Below are 15,830 nucleotides of genomic sequence, written 5' to 3' on the forward strand. Positions count from 1 at the left end.
TCGGTGCATTGTAGTGTTGGTATGGAGCGTCATTCGTGGTGCGTGCGACATGTCAAAAAAGTGTCGCCAGAAGGGCTGTATGCGCGACATCCCAGCCCTTGCAGCACATTACTGACGAGGATGGATCCGGAAGCCGTCAAGGCGCTCCAGGCTCTGTATGACAAAAAGGTCAAACGATCAAGTACAAAACGAAAAAGAGGCCAAGACGAACGGGAAGACGAGCGCACATCAGAGAGCGAGATTGAACAATCTGATGCCGACAGCGCTAGCGAAGCTTCGGAAGGCTCTCACGAGTCCTTTGCAGGGTTTGACGATGCTGTTGAATCTGATTCACCGACCGTGGAAGTAGTCTCTTTCGATGAACGGAACCTCACAAGAAATTCTGATCCTTTTGAACGGCAAGGCTACAAAGCCTTCATGTCCTCCAAGGTCTCGAAACAAAGTGGCACAAAAACAATTGCCCCTCCTGGAAGGCGGAAACGCAAAGCAGAAGCAGGCGAAGATGCGAGTGATTCGGAAGACGACATCAAAAAGGACAAAGCTTTGCAGAGGTTACTACGAGATGCACATTTGCTAGACGGCACTACAGAAGCGCTTGAGTTGCAAGGAGGCAAGGCGAGGCAGCAGTCAGTCGCCGAACAACTGAAGAGATCAGGCGCAAAGCAAGTAGCACAACGCAAAATGCCAGTGGGTATGAGGCTTGGGATGCGGGACGCTGCCAAGAAGAAGGCGACAGCGCATGAAGAGTCTATGAGAGAAAATGGGATCATCACAGCCAAGAAGACCCATGCCGACAAGCAAGCCATGATGCCGCGCAAGAAGCAAAAGAAGGAACGCAGTCTGGGAACCATGGCTGGTGTTGGTCGCTACAAGAATGGTACGCTGACAATCAGCAAGCGCGAAATCGACAGTGTCAATGGAACAGGAGCCAAGCAAGGTGGCAAGAAGGGGAAAAAGAGGGGCTTCAGGACATTCTCAAACATCGGATAGCAATAGATTGCATTGCAGCGCTGGCATAGATAATAAAAAGCGCCATCTGAAAACACTGAAGCCTCACAGGGGCATCTCCTTCGCCGTCTTGCCAATTGCTGCAACAAGGATATCAGCATGCTGCTTGCCGAATGTCAATGTAGGCCTCAACCGAACAGTTCTGGGGCCACAGCCTCCCATCAAGATTCCATTCTGCTTCATGGCCGTGATGAAAGCGTCGCGCTTGTCGCCTGATGGTAGATCCCAAGCAATGAACGTGCCACGGTCTTTGCCACGGAGCGAAGCAAGGTGTTTCGGAAATTGCTCGGCAAGGGTCTCCAGCTTTCCATACAGGTACTCGCCCGTCTTCTTCGTGTGCTCCACAAGATTGTTCTTCTTGATTTCTTGAACAAGGATCTTTGCCTGCAGCGTTCGCACAGGATCGCCCATCCATGTGTTGAACTGCCGATAAGGCAAATTGGGAATGAGTTTCTCATTATTGAAGTACCACCCAGCTGCCTGCATTTTCTTGGAAAATGTCACGATATCTGGGGCCTCAGGTAGCTGCCAGTGCTCGTGTGCCCAGAACTTTCCCGTAGCACCGACACCAGTCTGGACTTCATCGACAATGAAGAGTACCTTGTTCTCCTTCAAGATACGCTGCAGACCATGGAAGAAGCCTGCCGACGCATGGTTGTCACCACCCTCGGACTGAATGGGCTCGACAATGCACGCAGCCACAGGTGCTTTCCATGTCTTGATGATCTGCTCTACCTGCTTCAAGCAACGCTCCTCTTCGGCTTTGTTTGCCTCGACGTTGTCTGCAAGTGGATATTTGAGTGCTGGGAACTCTGCCTCAGGCCAGTCAAAAGCTGGAATATCAAGTTTGTGGATAGTCTTTGATCGAGTTGTCGAGAGAGAGCCGAAGAGACGACCGTGGAAACCTTTGCTGAACGACAGGATGGCCAGGTCTGGTGATCCCGGTGCTTGATTCTTCATGCAAGAGTTGAGCTCCTCCTCCGTGAAAGACGCATCCGCTCCGCGCTTCTGTGCCTGGTGATACATGAATGCCGCTTTGTATGCAGTCTCGTTGGCGCATGAACCACACATGGCAGTATAGACTTTGGTCTGACCGGGCGGACAGACAGACAGCAGACCATCTTCCAGGATCTTGGCCCAGTCTTTAGATGGGAAATTGCCAAGTGCCGGCCTATTCATCAAAGCTCTTGCAAACTCAGGTGTCTGTGCTGCTTTGAGCAACGCAGGATTATTGTAGCCAAGCGCGATGGATGCAATCTGAGCATAGACATCCAGGAGGTAGTTATTGTCTGCATCGCACATGTAATTGCCGATAGAGGACTCATAGTCTACCATCATATTGACTGCCCGTGTGTCTTGAAGGCGGCCCATCTCCTCCTTGGCCTTCAATGCTGCTGGACCAGGAATGGCAGTCTTGATGGTCGGCCCTTGAGGCTCATTTGCGACGAGTGGAGAGCTGATGTCGACTGCGACTGCGAATGCGCGCTGCGATGTGAGTGGTAAGCGCAATTGCGCAAGACGGCGACCGCTGCTTCGGACGGATTGTCGCATCATCATGTCTGAGCTGTGCTGGAAAGCAGAGCAGCCGGCTGAGCTTATGTATCTAGACAAGCGGTTTTGGAAGGAGTCGCGAACTGCTGACCATGGCCAATCTGGTCGCCTTCCCAGTTTGGACAATCGCGCCGGTAGAGCCGAAAGAAAGATTCGCGAACGGCAGCTCGAGCTCGTTCAGAACAACGAGATCTTACGCCATCAGCGACCATCTCCTGTGTGTAGCTCAGTCAGGTCAAGGAAGCTGCTTCTGAACTTGTGCTGGCACTCGGCTAGTGTTTTCTTCATGTCTCGAAGCTCATAAATCTTCCCATCGCAAAACCACTATCCCTGAGCTTTTCGTCATGATTGATCTTGCCAGGGGACACCCATCAACGCGCCTATTCCCTGTCGAGCGCTTTCAAAAGGCGACGCAGACATTTCTAGAGAAGCTTGCTTCAGGACAGTGGGACGGTTCAACGCAACTTTCTGATGAGTCCCTTGTCAGGGAACGCGACCGGCATCCCATGCAATATGGTGCTGACTTAGGCTCTCATGACTTGCGAGCTAGCATACTGGAATGGGAAAGGTCGAGAGGGATTTCAAGGAACTTGCACCCGGATATGTTGGGCGTGACATGTGGAGCTAGTTATGGCTTGATGAATGCAGTCACACAATTCGCTGAACAGGGCTACACAAGCAGAATCTTCATGATCACTCCAGCCTACTTCCTGGCAGCCCGTATATTCATTGATGCTGGCTTCGAGGACTGTCTCACGGCTATCGATGAAGTCAACAACCTTGATGATGGACTTGTTGGCCCTGATCTGAAGCAATTGACCGCCTACGTTGAAGGCGACGCAGCACGTTCCAAGTCCGAAGCAACCTTGGCCGGCAAGCGATTCAAGTACATCTTCTATGGGGTCCCGAATTTCAGTAACCCCAGCGGTATCACTTGGACAGAGTCGACCAGGAAGGACCTGGTTCGGCTAGCACAGAAGCACGACATGCTGATTATCACTGACGAAGTGTACGAAGGCTTGTCCTGCTCGACCGTGAAAAACGAGCATGTCAACACCTCTGAAGTACATTCTCGTATGGTAGACTTGGATCTAGCATCAAAGAAGACGACTGGATTTGGTAACTGTATCGGCAATCGCTCGTTCTCCAAATACCTTGGACCTGGTCTTCGAGTCGGCTACGTGGCCTGCTCTTCGACTCAGATGGCAGCTCAGTTCAGTGCAGGCGGCGCCAATCATTCGGGAGGAGCCACGAGTCAATTGACTTCCTACATTGTAAGAGAGCTCGTCAGAGAGGGAGACGACTCAAGACAATCAACTTACCCAATTGTCGAAATCTTGGCTGAGCTTCAAGAAGTGTATGCTCTCAGACGCGATGCCATGCTTGAGGTCTTGTTTGCTTCTTTGCCTAAAGGCAGCTTGGTCAATGGCCACGACGCAGCTTCCATAGCGTTGGCCCCGCAAGGCGGATACTTTTTGTGGGTCACACTTCCTCAGCATTCGCACATTGACTTGCCAGACGTCTTGAGCAGACTTCGAGATGAGAAAGGAGTACTTGTGATGCCTGGACTAGGCTTCGAGGTGAAATCAAGTGGTCCCGAGTCAAGAGGTTGGGCCAGCCGCTGCTTTAGACTCAGTTTCAGCTGGGAGGAAGCTGATAAATGTGTCAAGGGCGTCAAGAAGCTCTGTCAGGCTATTGATGAAGCATGGATGCACAAGCACGAAACAGCTGAGCAATGATCTATCTCGTCTTGTCTACACATTATTTTCAAAAATGAGACGCTGGTGTTGAGCAGGTTCAAAGAGCGCCCATGAGCCTTTCGTATTCCGACGCTTGTAAGTCGAGCGATAAATACCACGGCGTGGATCAAACCAAACCTCTTGACGCTCACCGTTTGCTAAAATCCGTCCTTTCGGGCCACCAAAGAATTCTTCGACGGCATCTACCTTGCTGTAAAGGTAATGCATGGCCAGTTGTCGGCGTACTTCCGACCCTAATCCTAGACTTCCAGGGTCCCGGACGAGGACAGCAGTGATTTCTGCGTTGCCAGGCTCTCTTTGGACGACGATGCCAGTGTGGGCATTCGGTGGCAATACTTCCTTTGTGGCATCCAAACACAATCGATCTGATTCGGGTATCCAGTAGTAGAATGGACAATTTGGGCTCAGCTCGACTTTGTCAACGAGAACGCGACTCCCAGCAAAGATGTCTCGCAGAGTTGAAGGTGGTCGATCATCTGCCCCAGTCGAGAGCAGCAAAGTCTCGCGGCCGTTGAAGCGCGATGTTTTCTCCGCGAGTAGGATCTCGGAGCTGTCGCCAGAGAGGATGAATTTGTGATCCAGAGACAGCTTGATATCGTCGTCATTGGTCACCAACCCAGGTACGATGATGAAGCTGATATCAGGAGATTCCAGGATTGTTTTGGAGAACAGCCCCTCGTCAATTGACTTGAATCCTGGTAGCCGTGACTCGTGCACAAATGTCTCGGGGCTGCAGAACTTGGTCATACGCGACCAAACTGCGTTCATCGTTTCTGACAGGCGGATTGCTGTAAAATAGCCACGCATGACCAGTTCACGCGCATCTTTGTTGAGCTGTGGAGAGAAGGTAACGATGTCGTAGTCAAGCAATTCCCATGGAAACATTGATTGGAAGTTCCCAATGACCACATCAAGGTCCAGCCTGATCCAGTGTGAAAACGTGTGGTCAGGAAAGCTTTGTAGAACCAAGTGTCCAAATGCAGAGGCATAGATCGGTTTCATGTCATTCATCCGGTATGGATTCTTTTCAAGGAGCTCCTGTACTGCATGTCGGACAGATCGGTATTGCATTCTGTCGCAAGCCCAAACGTTACACATGCCGTCAGCGAGCGAGCGATAGATTTCGGAACGACTGAGACATTGAATGCGAACATTGTCAGCGTAGGAATGCCAGGGAGACTCGCCTCGAGCTGGACAAAGTGCCACAGAATCTTCGGTTGCGATCAACAGTAGTGATACTGACGGGTTGTGACTAATATGGTCGATTACTTGTGTAAGGTAAGGTGGGACTTCCGTTCCGGTCCAGACATTGAGCAAGAGCAGGTCAGGTTGCTCAATGGATCCATGCACTTTCCTCTGGGGAACGACCTCCGGAGCCGTGAAGCCGCTTTGATAGGAGGTCACCCACAAATGGATAGTCGCTGAAGACGTATAAATGCAAATGCTGTCGATGAGAGCATAGAGAGCGACCGCACAGACAATGATAAGCCCTAAGAGAGCTGCAAGCCAGCTCGTACCGGCGAGCATCTTCTCGACCCGAAGTCTGGGGATCGCCATAGGCTTAAGTTCCAACCTGAAACTTTGAGTGCAACTGGCGTGAAATGCACCAAGCAAATTGAGAACATATTGTGTGAAACTGCCATTGTTGGATCCTGCTTGTCGCTCGGTACATGAAGCAAATTCTAATGATTCCTTCTAGCTTGGCGTGCCTTCAGCAGCGGCTGCTTCACGCGCTTGTCTGAGGTAGTTTTCATCTGCTTGTTCCAACAAAGCGGCATTCTTTTCTTCGCCATTGCCATACTGGCCGTAGCCATTGTTCATCAGCTCTTGCTTGTTGATGCTCAAACATTCCCAGAAGGCCTTCTTTTGTATCTCACATAGCTTGGCCTTGTCCCACCATGAGCCGGAACGAAAGCACTCATTCAGCTCAGACTCGGCCAAGGCACAATTAAATACCGCGCCCGCATTCACAAGCGATCGCCGAGCTTTAGTGCTTTGTTTGACAAGGTCGACCGTGTCGCCCAGAGTAGGCCGAGGTCCAGAAGCAGTGTGAGCGTCTGCCTTGCCGGCATTTGGCGTCTTGCCTTGCGCAAAGTCTTTCAAGTCAGCATCGAGACCATCATAGACGTTCGAAGTTGATTCAGCAGCTGAGCTTGAGGACCAGAACCACGACATGGTAGCTTAAAGTAGTCCAATGAGCTGGTCTAATTGAGTTTGAGATTGAACTCGATCGTGAGCTGCTGTGTGTGATGGATCTCGCACGCTCTACAACGACAAACACAACTCGGCATTTTGGCCAGCTCATCAGTTTGGTCGGCTCCAAGAGAACGCTACTGATAGACCTTGATTCACGGCGTCTCATACGCTAGCTATAGCTTGTGTCACTGAAAACAGCTTATGCATCACTAGCTTAATTTCAACATTCTACAGCTATTGCGCAAATGCACATGCACATGCACATGCACATGCACATGCTAGGCATTATCTGGCTTGCAGTTCTACAGACAGCCTTCAGCTATTTGCCATACGAGCGGGGGCCCTTGGAACAATTCCACAATGCCCTCCCACCAAAGTCTCTGCTGGATAAAGATACTGGCATGCTTCTTAAGCCGCTGTTGAGACCGCGTGTTTCAGGGACTGAGGGAGCATCAGAAGCGCTAGAGTTCCTGAAGAGCTTCTTGACGCACAATCTCACCAACTGGAAGGTAGAAGAGGATCGCTTTGTGGACAAAACGCCGCTCGGTGATGTAGAGTTTGTCAATCTGATTGCAACGCTTGATCCACCTGGAAGCACTCCAGAGAATGTCGGCCATCTTGTCCTGGCAGCGCATTACGATTCGAAACGGCTACCGGCAGGCTTCATTGGCGCAATTGACAGCGCTGCACCGTGTGCTATGTTGCTCTACATCGCCCAGATGCTCTCTGAGAATGCTCCAAATTTTTGGGAGTCGCATACTTACGACGGCAGCAAAGTAGTATCGGACTGGGAACGCACGGCGGGACGCGATGCCCATCAGAAGGGCGTTCAGTTGATCTTCTTCGATGGAGAAGAGGCTGTTCACGACTGGACTGATACCGACTCCATCTACGGCGCTCGTCACCTGGCAAAAGAGTGGGAAACGGAGCATCTACGCCCTCAACCTACGTCAAGTCGTCACACTAAGCTGCAGACGATCGACTTGTTTGTGCTGCTCGACTTGCTTGGAGCAAAGGACACAACCATCCCAAGCTATTTTCCCACGACACACTGGGCCATCAAGCACTTGGCACGCATCGAGCATGAGCTCCGGTCGTCGCAGTCGCAGTCTCAGTTTCCGGGTGCCTTTGCCAAACAGTCAGCAGATCCAATATTTGATGCACGTCGTCAAATGTTCGGTGCAGCAGGAACAATTGGCGATGATCACATGCCGTTCTGGAAGAAGGGTGTCGAGATTCTGCACATCATACCAGTGCCCTTCCCACATGTTTGGCACACTATGGAAGACAATGGCGACAATCTAGACCAAGATTCTGTCCGCGATCTTGCCACGATATTTTCAATTTTCACAGCAGAGTGGATGGAGTTTTCTCGCGACAGGAACTTTTATCCTGCGCCTGAACGTTAGCTGTAGTCACAGGCCTGTAGACTGATTAGACAACTACATTGTCCACCCTCTCATGGGTAGTTGGCCTGCCATCCCGGCACTGACAAAGTGTTGGATGAGGGCATGTTTTCGATGCGGTGTGATGACGTTTTGTGGCTCTGTCTGGCAGCTGCCAAGTGTGTGCCATCTGCAGGGATTAAAAGCCAGCCGCCCCTGTACCACAAGTTTCACAATCACCCTCCAACTTGGCTCCAAGGCACCCTGCAAGCAGTCGCAATGGCATCCTACGTGATGAAGTATCTGTTCAAGCGCAACGTACCTGATCTCAAATTCGGGGCGAATCCATACTTCGAGGAGGGTGACACGCAGCGCAAGAAGTTCAAAGCAGTCCCGGCGCAATTGTCCAAAAACGATACCAACATCCTCAAGAAGGTACGACGACGCGCTTACCGACTGGATGAGTGCATCACTTGCTGCTGCTGCTCGTTCAGAATAGGCTGGTCTTCTGTGATTGGGTTGATCCCTCTGATTGGCGACGTCATTGATCTTGCGTTCGCGTACGGTCTCATCAAGGAAGCGAAGAAGATAGACGGCGGTCTTCCGGATGCTATTGTCGCACAGATGTACAGCAACCTTGTCGTTGATTTTGTGGTGGGTTTGATCCCACTCGTGGGCGATATCGCAGACATGGCGTTCAAAGCAAATACCCGGAATCTTCAAATGCTCGAGAAGCAGCTCATGAAGACTACTGGGCAAGTACAGCCTTCTGCGCCAGTTGCGGCCGGCTCATCACAGGCGCCGGTCGATTATGGTACTACAACCCACGGGCAAGTTACAGGTACACATCCTGTACCGAATCAGCAGCCTTTTGGAGCTCAGACGCAAGGACGACTTGAAGTCTAGCAGCGAAGAATGAATCGCAAGCTCAGAATGACAGATGCAAGTGTCTTATAATCTAAATTGTCTAATCGCTGTAGTTGAGCAGTTCCTTGTTCTGCTGGAACCATTCTACGACTTCAGCATCACTCAGAGCCTTGATGCTCTTGATGATATCGAGCTTCATCATTGCGTCCTCATTCTCGTCCATCTCACTTGTTCCTCCTGTATTAAGTACACGGTCTACCATCTGTTGCCGGATATAGACGATGGTGCCTTCTTCAACAGCTTTGCCGTCCACATCAATCACTTGCCCATCTTCAGTGACTTTGATGGATTGTGCCAGCGCTTCAGCGCCAGCAGAAGGGATGCTGTTGGGATCTTGAAGGGCTGCGGATGAAGTTACACCCTTCTCGCTGCCAATCCAGCTAGAAATATCTGCCTTCGGCTTCTTGAATGGCCTTCGAACAGGCTCTGGCTTTGGATCTTCCGAGATGGTCTCGATGATGGGCATTTCTCTGACTGGCACTGCAGTGCCCCGACCACGTTGTTCAAAGTAGAGCTTGACGGTTGGCCAGGCTAGCTGGAGAGCGGCCAGGACCAGCACCAAGATGATAGATAGCGCCAGGCTCCGGTCAAGCTCATAGCCGGCAATATGTAGCGTTGGAACATCAGCTATGTCATGTGAAGCCATGGTTCGGTACGAGTTCAGCAAGTGCAATGTTCCCTAGCCAGCTCTTATATTCTCTTCCTGAAGCGGTAGTACTCAGGTTGACTCTTGTCCGTGCACACTGCGCATGCGGTCTTGGCTTCTTCTGGCTCTTGCAATTGCAATTTTGGGCACGATCACGAATTTAGCCACAAGGCGTGCGCACCAGCAGAGTCATCACAAACAATAGACGCGACTCTACAACTTCTCATCGCGTAGCCATCCACTCGTCCTAAACGCTTGGTCGTTGTTGGACAACTGGCACACTGTGCATGTGAACCACTTGCAATGACTGTTCTACAAATTGAAGACCAGCTCGAGGCTCTGCCTGGCTATAAGCTGCTGCGCAACATGTGTCATAAAGGCGAGCTGACCTGCTTCGTTGGGCGTGTTGAGAATTATTCACAGCCCAAGATCACAAGTAAAGGAGACATGCAATGTCATCTAATGGTGTGCGATCCTTCTGTCACCGAAGCCGAAGGTGCGCTGCTCGTTCAGTTCTTCATGCCTACTGTCGATCAGCTGCCGAAGCCCTATACAGGCTGTCTGATGGTATTTGAGAAGTTCAAGCTGATGCAGCATAGAGAACACATGCAGGCCTGGACGAACAACACATCTCGCTGGCACATGTATGACGCGAATGGCCTGCGACCTGTCGGCCCACCTGGAGGTCGTGTCATGGAAGCATTGTCGCCTGAAGTCACGGCTTACGTGAAGAATCTTGCAGATTGGTTCAAGATTCAAGATGGTCGGGATCCGAAAGAGCTCATCCCAGCGCCAGTCTTCCAGAGAGTTCCCCCAACCACCATGCAGCGCAAAGTCAAGACAATCAGAGACCTTGAGGACAAGCACTTTTATGACATTTATGCGTACATTGTCAAGACATTTCCTGCAAGGGAGAATGCATTCGAGCTGTTGGTGACGGATTACACGGAGAACAAATCCTTACACGACTATGAGTATGGCGCTGCTGGCAAATGGCCAGGTCCATTCGGAAGAAAGACGTTCAATGTGACGTTGTGGGACAACTTTGCAGTATTTGGACGAGAAAAGCTTCATGACGACATGTTTGTCCTGCTTCGCAACGTGCATACATCCTACTCACAGCGCGGTATCCTGGAGGGCAACCTGCGCATCGATCAAAGTAATCCTGATCGCAAAATCACAATCTTGCCACCGACAGAACGAAATCTGAAGAGTATCAAGCTTCGTAAAGCCAACGACAACGCCAATATGCTGCGTCGAATTGCCATACTCGAGCGTGAGAAGCTTGCTGCGATGGTGGCAGCGAGTATCGCCAAGCTACCAGAGCCTTCCAAACTCAATCAAAATGTTTCGACGTCGCATGAGAATGTGCCCATCACACCCGTTGGTGAGATTCTTTACCCAACAGCCACGCTCGCCAACGATGTGCAATATGCGAAGCCGGGTCTACCCAACGAGCCGCGCAAGTACCGCAGTGTTGGCAAGCTCATTGACCACTGGCCCGCCGATCTCCGGGACTTTAGTCAACCATTCTGCTATAGCTGTTCTAGTACATTCCGGCCGGCTGTGCCTGAGGATGCAGCCTCGCACGACACATGTACGCTTTGTGAAAGTCAACGAGACCCTGACGACACACCTCACTATGAACTGTCCTTTGCAACGTTATTTGAGGGCCATGATGGCAAATGCCTGCCGCTGATCTGGTCTGGCGATGAAGTTGAGTCGCTGCTGGATGACACAAAGATTGAGGCATGCAACCTATACGACCCCAAGAATGCGCAAGTCTTGAGTGTCCTCAAGGAAAGGCTCTTCCTTCTCTGGGGACCATTGCAAGAGGCGATGATGCCATTGAAGACAAGGAAGCGTAAGCACAAGGATGTCTCGGATGAGGAGTTGCCAAATTTGGAGGTCTGCATCATGGAATATTCGGTGACGTCGCATCTAGGACAAGCCGGCTTGGGAGGTAGGCGATTTAAGGGCTTCGGTACGCGTGTTGTTCATGGCAGCAGCACGTCAAGACTTCAATTGGCTTGTGGGACCGCTTGATGCTAGTTTTGGAGTGATGCTGAACGCTGTAGTGGCAAATCACTGGCGATCCCTCATTCTGCAATTGCCGTACTATGGCGTGGATTATTGAATCTAGCTCATGCCGAAGACTGAATAGCGTAATTCGACCCTTGCTTGCTGTTTTCCTCGTGCTGGGGCTCATCAAGCTTCAACGAGTTGTCGTGGTAGCTTTCGACGGACTCTTGTGCATCCTGACTTTCCTCGCTACCAGTCATCCTTGCGCTCGGTCCAGCAGATTTCTCTCCAAGCTGTTTGTTCTTCCTTGTAAGCCTTGACTGACTCTGTTCCAGTTTCTTCACTCGAGATGCTAGCTATCCCGATTACGCTTGAAGATTGGGCTTCTCTCGTGCTACGACGACGATGTCACGCTTCTCAATCTGAGCACCAGATGCCCTGCTCTGTGCGAGTGCATCGCAAACTTCCGCTTCCTTGTCTGTAGCTGGCTCGCGATAGCCTTGCTGTTCCGCTGCTCAAATGAGTGCCTGTTCAGCATCGAGGCCTGGTTCATCCTTTGGATTGGGCGTCTTGTCTTGCTTCTGCTCTGGCGCGCCACTCAGACTGTTCCAATCGATCTTGGCATCAACCCCATACCGTTCTGTGAGCCATACATTTGCCTTGGTGAAATGGCCACCCTCAAAGAAGCCACGACTTGCAGAGAGGGGACTAGGATGAACGCTTTCAAGACGCAAATGGCGTTGGAGGTCCAGACCCTCCACACGCTTGGAAGCTGGTTTGCCCCATGCCATGAAGACCACGCCGTTTGTTCTCTTCTCTGCGACAAGGTCAAGCACACGCTGTGTAAAAGTCTCCCAGCCGCGCTTTTGGTGGCTATTAGCTTGGTGAGCCTGGACAGTCAGGCAAGTATTCAATCTATTGTTAGTATGAGGCTCTGCAGACTATTGTGACTTGCAAGAGAACCCCTCGATCTGCCCATGCCAGGAGGCTTCCGTGTTTTGGAATTTGAAAGTCTGGATACTCAATCTTGAGGCACTTGTAAATGTTTTTGAGCGAGGGAGGTGGCGGTGTGGGTGCCTGCACTGAAAAACACAACCCATGCGCTTGTCCGTCGTTGTGATACGGATCTTGTCCAAGAATGACCACTTTCACGGACTCAAAGGGTGTATGACGTGACCAAGCATAGACATCCGGAGCAGGCGGAAAGATCTTGTGTTTCCTGCGTTCGCCTGCCAAGAACTCCTTGAGTTTGAGGAAGTAGGGCTTGGTTAGTTCCTTGTGTAACAAGCTGAGCCATGATTCGTGGAGAGTGTCAATCTCAAGTTTGAGCAGGTCCTTGTTTTCTACACTCAGTGAATCAATCCATGACTGTTTGCTGAATGGCGTTTCGACCTCTTTCGCTTTGGCAGGAGACGGAGCGGCAGCAGGATCTTTAGCAAAGAAGCTTGTGATGGTAGTAGCCTTGAGTTTCTTGGCCACTGGACTTGCAGCAGCGGCAGCAGAGCGTTTTGACATATAAGCAGCAGTTGTTGTTTCGGGATAGATGTCGTCATCTGAACAAACATAATCTCTCGCTTGCAATTGCCCAGCACAGACGGCAGCAGACAATCAGCGTACACAGTGACCCGGCCATCCGTCGCTTTTTCTCGCGCATCCTCCATATTCACAAGGCAGCTCGTGACGTGTCGCTGGTCGATACATCTCAAGTTACGCTGGAGGGTGCCATTATCGGCGGTGCAAGGGCCGCGGCCGCTCATGCCATGCACAGCCCTGGACAGACCGATATTGATGGCATTCTTGGTGATAATTCCACACTAGCGCCATTGAGTAGGCCCAATACAAGCTATTCAAGTCCCAGCAGACCTTCCTTCACTGGGAAAATTCCGGCCATCATGACAAATGGCGTGCTGTTGACTCCAGAGGGCCGCAGAGAGTCCCAATTGGATCCATTGTCGGCGCATATCCTACAACGCACAGGTACAGGCTTCAATGGAACACCCGAGGACTCTCCCATCTTTAAGCGTAATCCGAGCGACACTCAGAAACGCGAAGAATCACCTGTGTTGGTAGAAGTGGACCACAAGGAACGCAAGAAGCGCGTTTCCTTCTTTGCAAAGCTTCGTGGTAAGGACCATCATGCGGATGAACATGTTGAGGACCCTGAAGATCTGTCGCGCGCAGAAGGTGCCGAGGCTAGTACGTTCTGTGGTTGCTCGCACTCAGCAAAGCCACCTTATATTCGAGTGCGAGCTCACAAGAAGTCGAAGCGTGATTTCAACAATGTCTTTCTCGCTCAGGAACTCAAGCCCAAGACGAGTGAAGAAGGTGGCGCGATCTGGTCTATGAAGTTCTCGCCAGATGGCCGGTACTTAGCTGTTGGAGGCCAAGACTGTGTGGTACGCGTTTGGCGCGTTCTGGCATCGCCGAGTGATCGACTCGACAATGACACAGCAGGTTCGAAGCTCAATGCACCAGTCTTTATGGAGAAGCCATATCGCGAGTATGCTGCGCATGAGGGAGACATTCTCGACTTGAGTTGGAGCAAAAACAACTTTCTACTTTCTTCTTCCATGGACAAAACTGTGAGACTGTGGCACGTCTCGCAGGAAGAGTGCTTGTGCTGCTTTCAGCATACTGATTTTGTTACAGCCATTGCATTCCATCCGAAAGACGATCGCTTCTTTCTATCCGGTTCACTCGACTGCAAGCTAAGATTATGGAGTATTGTCGACAAGACTGTCTCATATTGGAATGAGTTGCCTGAGCTGATTACAGCAGTGGCGTTCAGTCCAGAAGGCCGAGTGGCTATTGCAGGCAGTTTTAGCGGTCTCTGTCTATTCTACGAAACGGAGGGACTCCGCTATCACACACAGATGCACGTTCGAAGTGCTCGTGGCAAGAATAAGAATGGATCCAAAATTACCGGCCTCGAAGCATTTCTTTGGAAGGCAGGAGATGGCTCCAGCGACGTCAAGCTTCTTGTGACAAGCAATGACTCTCGCGTCAGATTGTACAACCTCCGTGACAAGTCGCTCGAGATGAAGTTCAAGGGAAATGCCAACAGCGCTTCACAGATCAGGGCAAGCATCTCAGAGGATCGACGACATGTTGTGTGTGGTAGTGAAGACAAGCATGTCTACATTTGGGATACGCATCGCCAAGATAATAATGAAAAGAAGGAACGGCTTGGCTACGAGCGGTTCGAAGCACATACCGAGATTGTCTCTGCGACGTGTTTTGCACCTCAGCGATCGAGGGAATTGCTTGTTGCTTCAGGGGATCCGATCTACGACCTTGTGCAGCGTTCACGGAATCGTTCGCACACTATTGAAAGCACCTCAAGCAGCATCAATGGTGATCGCGAGTCTTTGTCTTCCCTCATCACGGCCGGTGAAGGTCATGTTCTAATTACAGCAGACTATCTTGGCATCATCAAGGTCTTTCGGCAAGATGCAGCTGCTTCTCTACGTTTCACAGGAACAAGAGACTCAGTAGCGAGTGATGCTCAATCTCAAAAACGACTCCGTCGACGACTCTCAACAATCTCAACGAGTACGGGCCGGAGTGCCACTGCTGTGGGCACGCCGGAACCTAAGCAAGCGTTGCATCGCGCTGCTTCTGTTGCAAGTCTCGACAGTACCACGACAACAGCGATGCGAAAACCTCATGAAGCACCTGCTCCGGCATCTCCTGCACGGAGTAATACGGCAGGAACAGGTACAGCTTCTACGCATGGCACACTCTCAACGAGTACAAGTATGCCGCCACCACAGCAGATTGGACATGGCACGTCACGACAGTCCTTCTTTCCGCGATCAGGCAAGCATGCGCAAGAACCGGCAACGGAGAAAGCAAAGGATGTCAATGACACAATCAACCCGGGCGATTATTTAGATGCGAATGGGGTGAGTTATGGGTATTATTCGGAAATCAAGCAAGGCCGGATGCGTCGACGGAGTAGCTTAGCGTCCGGTGCGTCACTGGAGCGTGTCTCAACAGCGCAATCTGTTTGGACGAATGGGTCAGCAGACGAGACTGGACAGGGTGATCTAAGCACAATGGTACGGACACAGTCACAGGAAGGCTCAAGTGCTCCTATCCCTGCTCGAGATGTACCGCCTGGAGCGGTAGCAGGTGCAAGTAATCACAAGCCGCGGGAGGAGTTGGTGTGCCGGTATTGTCGCGGTGTGACATTTACGGCTGTTCGTCATGACACGGGTGTCAGGTTGTCTTGTTCACTTTGTTTTACAGTCATGGAGACTTAGCTTTTAGCTGGTTCTTTTGTATAGTAAATGCTTCTGCGGTCGACATCTCCTGATTTGACTCTCTCAAAAA

The 15,830-nt window shown here is 51.1% G+C and overlaps 11 protein-coding genes across 11 annotated transcripts; 6 read left to right on the top strand and 5 right to left on the bottom strand.

Moving 5' to 3' along the window:
* Positions 1-120: 120 nt before the first annotated feature.
* On the top strand, positions 121-990 carry BCR37DRAFT_385663 (uncharacterized protein; the record flags this gene model as incomplete). Its single annotated transcript, XM_040870372.1, has 1 exon — positions 121-990. One exon carries the CDS (start codon positions 121-123, stop codon positions 988-990), a length of 870 nt encoding a protein of 289 aa, XP_040727363.1.
* Positions 991-1,053: 63 nt separating this feature from the next.
* On the bottom strand, positions 1,054-2,565 carry BCR37DRAFT_390982 (4-aminobutyrate transaminase gata; the record flags this gene model as incomplete). Its single annotated transcript, XM_040870938.1, has 1 exon — positions 1,054-2,565. One exon carries the CDS (start codon positions 2,563-2,565, stop codon positions 1,054-1,056), a length of 1,512 nt encoding a protein of 503 aa, XP_040727364.1.
* A 174-nt stretch (positions 2,566-2,739) lies between these two features.
* On the top strand, positions 2,740-4,306 carry BCR37DRAFT_206089 (pyridoxal phosphate-dependent transferase). The gene has a single exon (XM_040866391.1). It carries the CDS (start codon positions 2,904-2,906, stop codon positions 4,296-4,298), a length of 1,395 nt encoding a protein of 464 aa, XP_040727365.1. The 5' UTR covers positions 2,740-2,903; the 3' UTR covers positions 4,299-4,306.
* Positions 4,307-4,326: 20 nt separating this feature from the next.
* On the bottom strand, positions 4,327-5,846 carry BCR37DRAFT_390984 (uncharacterized protein; the record flags this gene model as incomplete). Its single annotated transcript, XM_040870939.1, has 2 exons — positions 4,327-4,340; positions 4,391-5,846. 2 exons carry the CDS (start codon positions 5,844-5,846, stop codon positions 4,327-4,329), a joined length of 1,470 nt encoding a protein of 489 aa, XP_040727366.1.
* Positions 5,847-6,014: 168 nt separating this feature from the next.
* On the bottom strand, positions 6,015-6,494 carry BCR37DRAFT_390985 (uncharacterized protein; the record flags this gene model as incomplete). The annotated part of the gene is made up of 1 exon (XM_040870940.1): positions 6,015-6,494. One exon carries the CDS (start codon positions 6,492-6,494, stop codon positions 6,015-6,017), a length of 480 nt encoding a protein of 159 aa, XP_040727367.1.
* A 290-nt stretch (positions 6,495-6,784) lies between these two features.
* Positions 6,785-7,924, top strand: BCR37DRAFT_390986 (uncharacterized protein; the record flags this gene model as incomplete). Its single annotated transcript, XM_040870941.1, has 1 exon — positions 6,785-7,924. One exon carries the CDS (start codon positions 6,785-6,787, stop codon positions 7,922-7,924), a length of 1,140 nt encoding a protein of 379 aa, XP_040727368.1.
* A 242-nt stretch (positions 7,925-8,166) lies between these two features.
* Positions 8,167-8,806, top strand: BCR37DRAFT_406972 (uncharacterized protein; the record flags this gene model as incomplete). Its single annotated transcript, XM_040872114.1, has 1 exon — positions 8,167-8,806. The coding sequence occupies exon 1, from the start codon at positions 8,180-8,182 to the stop codon at positions 8,804-8,806; it is 627 nt and encodes a 208-aa protein (XP_040727369.1). The 5' UTR covers positions 8,167-8,179.
* Positions 8,789-9,608, bottom strand: BCR37DRAFT_376732 (uncharacterized protein). Its single transcript, XM_040868660.1, has one exon. The coding sequence runs from the start codon at positions 9,471-9,473 to the stop codon at positions 8,868-8,870; it is 606 nt and encodes a 201-aa protein (XP_040727370.1). The 5' UTR covers positions 9,474-9,608; the 3' UTR covers positions 8,789-8,867.
* Positions 9,609-9,640: 32 nt separating this feature from the next.
* BCR37DRAFT_208144 (uncharacterized protein) lies at positions 9,641-11,968 on the top strand. Its single transcript, XM_040866402.1, has 2 exons — positions 9,641-9,938; positions 10,073-11,968. The coding sequence occupies exon 2, from the start codon at positions 10,080-10,082 to the stop codon at positions 11,517-11,519; it is 1,440 nt and encodes a 479-aa protein (XP_040727371.1). The 5' UTR covers positions 9,641-9,938; positions 10,073-10,079; the 3' UTR covers positions 11,520-11,968.
* Positions 11,969-12,010: 42 nt separating this feature from the next.
* On the bottom strand, positions 12,011-13,010 carry BCR37DRAFT_364588 (uracil-DNA glycosylase-like protein; the record flags this gene model as incomplete). Its single annotated transcript, XM_040868256.1, is given in 2 exon segments — positions 12,011-12,427; positions 12,447-13,010. The coding sequence occupies 2 exon segments, from the start codon at positions 13,008-13,010 to the stop codon at positions 12,011-12,013; spliced, it is 981 nt and encodes a 326-aa protein (XP_040727372.1).
* Positions 13,011-13,104: 94 nt separating this feature from the next.
* Positions 13,105-15,804, top strand: BCR37DRAFT_376734 (WD40-repeat-containing domain protein). The gene has a single exon (XM_040868661.1). The coding sequence runs from the start codon at positions 13,256-13,258 to the stop codon at positions 15,758-15,760; it is 2,505 nt and encodes an 834-aa protein (XP_040727373.1). The 5' UTR covers positions 13,105-13,255; the 3' UTR covers positions 15,761-15,804.
* Positions 15,805-15,830: the final 26 nt, after the last annotated feature.

Source organism: Protomyces lactucae-debilis, assembly GCF_002105105.1.
Source record: "Protomyces lactucae-debilis strain 12-1054 chromosome Unknown BCR37scaffold_3, whole genome shotgun sequence".
Classification (NCBI taxonomy): Eukaryota; Fungi; Ascomycota; class Taphrinomycetes; order Taphrinales; family Protomycetaceae; genus Protomyces; species Protomyces lactucae-debilis.

Coding starts and splice junctions, on each gene's coding strand:
- BCR37DRAFT_206089 (XM_040866391.1), top strand. CDS start 2,904: ATGATTGATCTTGCCAGGGGACACCCATCAACGCGCCTATTCCCTGTC.
- BCR37DRAFT_376732 (XM_040868660.1), bottom strand. CDS start 9,473: ATGGCTTCACATGACATAGCTGATGTTCCAACGCTACATATTGCCGGC.
- BCR37DRAFT_208144 (XM_040866402.1), top strand. CDS start 10,080: ATGCAGGCCTGGACGAACAACACATCTCGCTGGCACATGTATGACGCG.
- BCR37DRAFT_376734 (XM_040868661.1), top strand. CDS start 13,256: ATGCACAGCCCTGGACAGACCGATATTGATGGCATTCTTGGTGATAAT.